Consider the following 6,461-nt stretch of genomic DNA (forward strand, 5'->3'; position numbering starts at 1 on the left):
GACTTCTTAACTTCAAATATAGTAGAGGAAGGTTCCATGTAAGTTCCATTTTGGGCTCTTGAATGGCGCAGCAGTCTAAGGCACTGCATCTCAGTGCTAGAGGTGTCACTACAGACACCCTGGTCCAGGCTGCATCACAACCGGCTGTGATTGGTCCCATTGGGCGGTGCACAATTGGCCCAGCATCGTCTGGGTTTGGCCGGGGTAGACCATCATTGTAAATAAGAATTTGTTCTTAACTGACTTGCCTAATTAAATAAAGGTTTAATATTAAATCATAAGTTGAGTGATGAAACTATCCATTTTAAACATTTGAAGGTTTTAATAATATACAATCGTATAACACACAAACAGGATACATCTCTTTGGGATTTGGTGGCAGCTACACTGAACTCTGCCAGCCAAAACACCGCACTATCTTACCTCAGTGCTCTGATTAAAAAAACAGAACTTCATCTTGAACCAGATGGGCATATAATACAAAGCCCCAAAAAGTAAAATATAATCTCCCAAAGTCACTAAATGTAAACATTCTGTTTGAAAGGTGCTTCTTTCAAATGTGTGTTGAATAATTGTTGAAAAAGGAACATTTGTCACCCAGTACTGCTTGTTCATAAAAAGCTGCCGAGGGGTTGAGTCTTTGCGTGTGCAGTTTTTAGATATGCAGGCATAAAGCATTGACATCTCATGTGTTATGCTAGGCGGTAGTCCCATGCTTTGTGCTCTCTCCCACTATGCTGAAGTTTGTTTTGAGATTTACGCTGTGTTCAAGTCTCTGTGTTGGGGTAAGATTTGACTGGGCTGGAGGGAGATTTGACTGGGCTGGAGGGACAGGAGTCTGGGCTGCCAGGGGTTCTGATGGGAGATTTCCTCTTTCCGTTCCTCACCGTCAACTCCTCTTTGGGTTTAAAAGTCAGGGGCACAAAGCCCTCTGCATCCGCTACCAGGACTATCCACAACGGACCTGGAACACACAGGAGACAGGAGTTTCAAGTTTAAGGAAGTTTTTATTTAATTCATATTTTATTTATCCCCATGCTTTATAAGACTTTAACTTATATAAAACCAGGAGAGTCATTGACTACATCCATTTAACCCTTCGAATAGATAGTACTAAGCTTTCAACCAGCAAGTGTCTACTAATCATTTATAGAGAGGTTTTTGAAGTACTGTAACCACAACATACGGCTCTCTCAGATTGCTGCAAAAACCCTAACAGTGAAACTCCTAAATGGAGTGGTGTCATAAATACTCTATAAATAGTCTTGGGGTTGGCAGAGGCGTGCTGAGTGTGTATAGCAGAACGAACCCAGGGAGGGTGTGGTGGGGCTGTAAGCGGCTTCTGTTTTAAACCTTTTAATCCACAGTAACCCTATAATCACTCCCATATTCAGCCTCTCCACCCATTAACTGAAGCAGTCCATTTTAACACCAAATACTGTTGTTTAAAATGCATGTCCTTTTAAGTGGAGTGAAACAGAGATGTCATTATTTTGATATACAACATCTTGTCTAGTTAGTTGTAATAGCTGAGAGAAGCTCAGTAGTTCCTCAGTCTAGACTATGGGCTGAGGATATGGCAGTTATTCTTATATGAATAGATTCCTGGAAACCTGAGGGAAAACGTTTTTTTTTCTCTCTCCCCGTCCACACGCACACACACACACACTTCTGAGAAGACTACCCAATTTCCTCTTGAGGCATGCCTACATTGGGAAGAGCCAATAATGTCAGTCTGCAGATATGAATTGTGTTGATTTCTGTAAGCAGGGAATCACCCCGCTGTGTATGATGATGTCATATCGCTGAGTCTACCTTTAATCTCAAATAACTGGTAGAATTAAGCCTGGGGTAGACATAGTGAAAACAAAGAATCATCTCAAGCCTTAAGACTACAACCATGTGTTATTATTGGTATAGGGGAAGCCCATGGGCCAGATACGTACCATACACCATCTCTACTACAGTGACGTTGAAGAGCTCCTGAAGAACCTTCAGACACAGCTTCCCCTCACACAACAACACTGGCCTTCTCTCATCTATAAACACATTCTCAGACAGCTGCTTCTGCATGGAGGAGAGGGAAGAGATAGAGAGAGATAGATAGATGATCGAGAGAGAGTGGAGGGGGGTTAGTTAGTACAATTCTGACCTCAAGAACACAGACAGTTATTGATGGATGCAACAGCAAGGCATCATTTCACAAATTGTGCTTTTAATCGCTCTTTTAGGAACAACATAATAGCACACACTGTGCTGTCAGCGTGCTGTCTATTATTAGCCAATGGTGGATTGCAAACTCTAACCTGGAGAGTACATTAAAGTATGTCTCTACTGTATCTTCACCTTCAGACAAGTCCCACCAAGTTCAACATTAGCCCTTTATGCTGATATCTGCTGAGTGCTGAATCTGGGTGCTTTATACTCATACAGTTCGTTCCTTTTTGTGTCTAATAGTGATGGGGGGAAAATGATATATAATTACATATCGCAATATTATTTTTGGACTCCAAGTATCGATTTGTAAAAACACTTTTGCTACTTTAGGTAGAGCTGGTCGACTGTACCTGTGCTAAAAAGCAGTTATTTTCATTCTATAGCTTGTTCTCCATCTTCTTTTTAAATAGGGAGCCAACACATTTTCAGCACTTTTATTTCCCTTACTGATCAAAACTAATTTTCTCATGCTCCCTCTCCAGCAGATATGAACAATATGTTTGGAACATCAAATCACAATAAAAATCCCAGTATTGAATCGCAATACATATACAATACATATCGTATCGGCACCTAAGTATCGTGATAATATTGTATCGTGAGGTCCCTGGCAATTACCAGCCCTAGCGTCTAACGTAACTTTATTATACAAAGGTGGTGCCTATAATTTCAATAAATAAGGTCTTTCAACAAATATTATCTTTAAAAATATTGCTCTGAAAATCTCCAGCTTTTGCAGACATAGAAATGAAATATCCCAAATTAAGTAATATCTTGTCAGATGTTACCCCTACCTGACATGTGATGTTAACGTATGGAGGATCACAGGCATTTGGGTAACTAGTCCCCAGACCCTTTTTGCCATTCCGGGTGAAGTCCCTGATCTCTGTCAGACACTGTTGCACCTCAGAAAAACGAGAGAAAATCCTCTCCATGTTCTGAGACAGCTGCTCCAGGTTCCTCTCCTTCTCTCTGGGGGCCAAGGGGGTGGTTTTGGGCAGGGTGGGGAGCTCCGTGTGGGGCTTATCCCTAGGGTTGTAGTATGGGGAGCAGGTTTGACTTGACTCCCTGCTAGCCTGTCCTGCCAAGGAGAGCATCGTCATTCGGTTGACGGGTTCCATGTCGAAGTTTTCGACCGTAATGGAGGAAGCGTTAGAGTGAGGTTGGTCAGAGGGGTGACAGAGGTCAGAGTAGGAGAAGTCGACTGAGCTGGTGACTGAGCTGGGCTCCGGGCTCCTCACCTCCTCCACCAGCCTCCTCCTGCTGCTCCCTGGAGAATGGGACTGGATTACACCTCCTCCGGGCAGCACCAGCTCCTTAATCTCGACAAGCTCCTGCTGCTCATCTTTAGAGAAGACATGCTTCGAATGGCGTCTAACGGGAGATTCTCGATTCGGGGAGGGAGACGCCGGGGTTCCTCCATTATAGACAATCTCCTTGGAGGCGAGGCGCAGGATGTATTTGTCCATATTGGAGGAGGGGAGGAAGGCAGGATCGTTGGACTTCTGTCTGCCGATCATGAGAAGCAACATCTTGTCACCAAGAAAGCAGATGCCTTTGGGCCTCTCGTTTTTCTGTAAGGAGATCTGCTGGACGTTGGGCATGGTGGACGGTGTGATGCAGTAGACCAGTACCATGCTACATGTGTTGGAGGCCACTGCCACCGTGGAACCTCTGGAGTCAAAGGCCACGATGTCTGGCACCAGGATCCCAGGGATGCTGACCTTACTGGTGCTGGTGACTTTCCGTTCGTAGGTGACCAGGATAAGGTGGGACGAATCCTGTCCGGAGCCGGTCAGGTGGTCCCTGCGGCGCAGGTGTAAGAGTGGACTAGGGTCTGAGCGCCGGTGCTTGGCCAGGAGGTGGGTGAGGTCCATAGGGCCGCCGGAGGCAGAGCAGGAGAGGTAGGACCTCTCAGAGTCAAAGGACCTCCTGCGGGGGTCTATACAGCCATCCTCGTCCAACATCACCATAGGAGAAGAATGTCCAGGTAGGGAGGACTCTGAATCTGAGGACACGTCAAATGCTATGCCAGCGTTCAGCCCGCAGATCCTATCCAGAGGCAGCTCTGTAGCTACTGCCACCTGGGCCTCACCTGTTGACTGAATGGCACAGATGTACCCGCCCACGTCAAAGATGGGGCAGAAGGAGCAGGCTAAAAGACTCTTCTGAACATCGTTATAGATGTAGGAGTGAAGGGCGCTTCCTATAGCCAAAACCAGCCGGGTGCCATCTTTGGTCCAGCAGGCACAGTGGATGAGTCCACTGCCTTTAATATCAGCCTTGACCCTACGGTTGTCCACACGGACGCAGAACAGCACAGAGGCATCTTTCTTAGTGAGGACAGAAAGGATGTCCATCTTGGGATGCCAGACACATCCTTCAGACAGAAGGGGGAACGGTTCGCTCATCTCACAGGTCTGAGTGCAGAGCAGCTTGTTCTGTTCCAGAGCGCTGAGCTGCAGCTGCCACACTGTGACATGTTTCTTGTGTTGGACGGCCAACAGGGCAGGAGCGCCGGAACAGCACAGAGGGCCCCAGGAGAGGCCGAAGACATGCTCAAATTGACCGATGACGTTGGTGTCGCCGAATTTGACTTCGCAGTTGGCATAGTAGAGGGAGGTAAGGCAGACCTGCTTCCCGTCAGTCCAGGCTATCCCGTGGACAGGGTGGATGGTTTGGTGTAGCGTGTTCAGACCTGACCTCAGCAACTTGGCTTTGCCCAGTTCCATACTGACAGTCAAGCAAATACAGATTAATCCAAACTGAAAGAGAAACAATGATCAGTAACATTGATTCAAGAAGAAACAATCACTCATTCAATAGCATTGATGAGAGCAGAGGATATCGGTCATGAGGATTTTGCCGGCAGAAGACCAGTTCCAGCTATCTTGGTCATCCCACACTAAGAATAGGACAAGCCTCTCTTGTCCTGTGCCTCTGGCATCCCTAATCCCCTCTGCCTGAGGGTTACACCCCAGGGCCAGGCCAGAGCTGAGCTGAGCTGATTAGTCCAAATGACCTTAGCCACGCAGATCAGGTAGGTTATATTACACTCCAGCTTTACAGAGGAACCAGTGGTGTAAAGTACTTAAGTAAAAATACTTGAAAGTACTATTTAAGTCGTTTTTTGGTGTATCTGTACTTTACTATTTATATTTTTGACAACTTTCACTTATTCCTAAAGAAAATATTGTACTTTTTACTCCACACATTTTCCCTGAAAACCAAAATTACTCGTTACATTTTGAATGCTTAGCATGACAGGAAAATGGTTAAATTCACGCACTTTTCAAGAGAACACGTGGTCATCCCTACTGCCTCTGGCCTGGCAGACTCACTAAACACAAATGCATCTTTTGTAAATAATGTCTGAGTGTTGGAGTGTGCCCCTGGCAATCCGAACATTTTAAAACAAGAAAATGGTGCCGTCTGCTTTACTTAATATAAGGAATTTGAAATTATTCATTACTTTTGATAATTAACTATATTTTAGCAATTACATTTACTTTTAGACTTTTACTCAAGTAGTATTTTACTGGCGGACTTTGACTTGAGTCACTTTCTATTAAGGTATATACTTTTACTCAAGTATGACAATTGGGTACTTTTTCCACCAAGCATCGCGGCTCTTAACAAAACGTCTTTCGTCCAATGACTTATGTGTAATGTATTGGAACAGAGTCATGATCAAAGGGCTAGGTCTTGAGGTAGGTTATTCATTTGTGCTAGCTAGAATTAGTATCATATTCACATCAAATGCAATTAAACCTAGAAGGTCAAGTCAAAAGCTATTACAGCAAAGATTTGCTATTATCAACTGCAATTTAGGTTATAAAGCTAGCTACTCAATATTAGAAAATCATTTACCTGACAGTTACTGGATAGCTATCTACAGTAGCTGTCATTTTGGGGGGCTGGCCAGTTTATAACACATGTAGCTAACGTTAGCTAGCTAGCTAAATCCATCAGGGAACAAGCCAACTAGTGAAGTAGCTATATGGCGAATACGTTCTTTAATCACGAAATAATACGCCCAAACGTGTCATTACATGCCTCGATTGTCTTGTCAAACCATAAACCTTGATCACATTTCCCAAGATTATTTTACTTTTCCAGGGGTGAAAGTTGCTTTCATGAACTGGAATTGAAAGACGAGGCAATAGAAAAGCATTATGGGTGTTGAAGTTTATGGAAAGTCTGGTGTATTTCATGTGTTGACCACTTGGGGGCCTTCTTGTCCA

The 6,461-nt window shown here is 44.4% G+C and overlaps 1 protein-coding gene across 2 annotated transcripts; it reads right to left on the reverse strand.

Moving 5' to 3' along the window:
- Window positions 1-302: 302 nt before the first annotated feature.
- On the reverse strand, window positions 303-6,402 carry wdcp (WD repeat and coiled coil containing). 2 transcript variants are annotated; one of them, XM_029733980.1, is made up of 4 exons: window positions 6,088-6,402; window positions 3,012-4,950; window positions 1,947-2,067; window positions 303-964 (listed from the first exon to the last, which is right to left on the reverse strand). In XM_029733980.1, exons 1-4 carry the CDS (start codon window positions 6,123-6,125, stop codon window positions 768-770), a joined length of 2,295 nt encoding a protein of 764 aa, XP_029589840.1. In that variant the 5' UTR covers window positions 6,126-6,402; the 3' UTR covers window positions 303-767. The 2 variants fall into 2 exon arrangements, with proteins under 2 accessions (XP_029589840.1, XP_029589925.1); XM_029734065.1 differs by having other exon boundaries at window positions 3,012-4,982.
- Window positions 6,403-6,461: the final 59 nt, after the last annotated feature.

Source organism: Salmo trutta, chromosome 1 (assembly GCF_901001165.1).
Source record: "Salmo trutta chromosome 1, fSalTru1.1, whole genome shotgun sequence".
Classification (NCBI taxonomy): domain Eukaryota; kingdom Metazoa; phylum Chordata; class Actinopteri; order Salmoniformes; family Salmonidae; genus Salmo; species Salmo trutta.

What these genes read in the sequence shown, in the direction of transcription:
- wdcp (XM_029733980.1), bottom strand. Translation starts at nt 6,125, where the DNA reads ATGACAGCTACTGTAGATAGCTATCCAGTAACTGTCAG. An exon ending in ACGTTAACATCACATGTCAG is followed by an intron (nt 2,068 to 3,011) that starts GTAGGGGTAACA and finishes TCCTCCATGCAG; the next exon opens with AAGCAGCTGTCTGAGAATGT. An exon ending in TGTAGTAGAGATGGTGTATG is followed by an intron (nt 965 to 1,946) that starts GTACGTATCTGG and finishes TGTGTGTTCCAG; the next exon opens with GTCCGTTGTGGATAGTCCTG.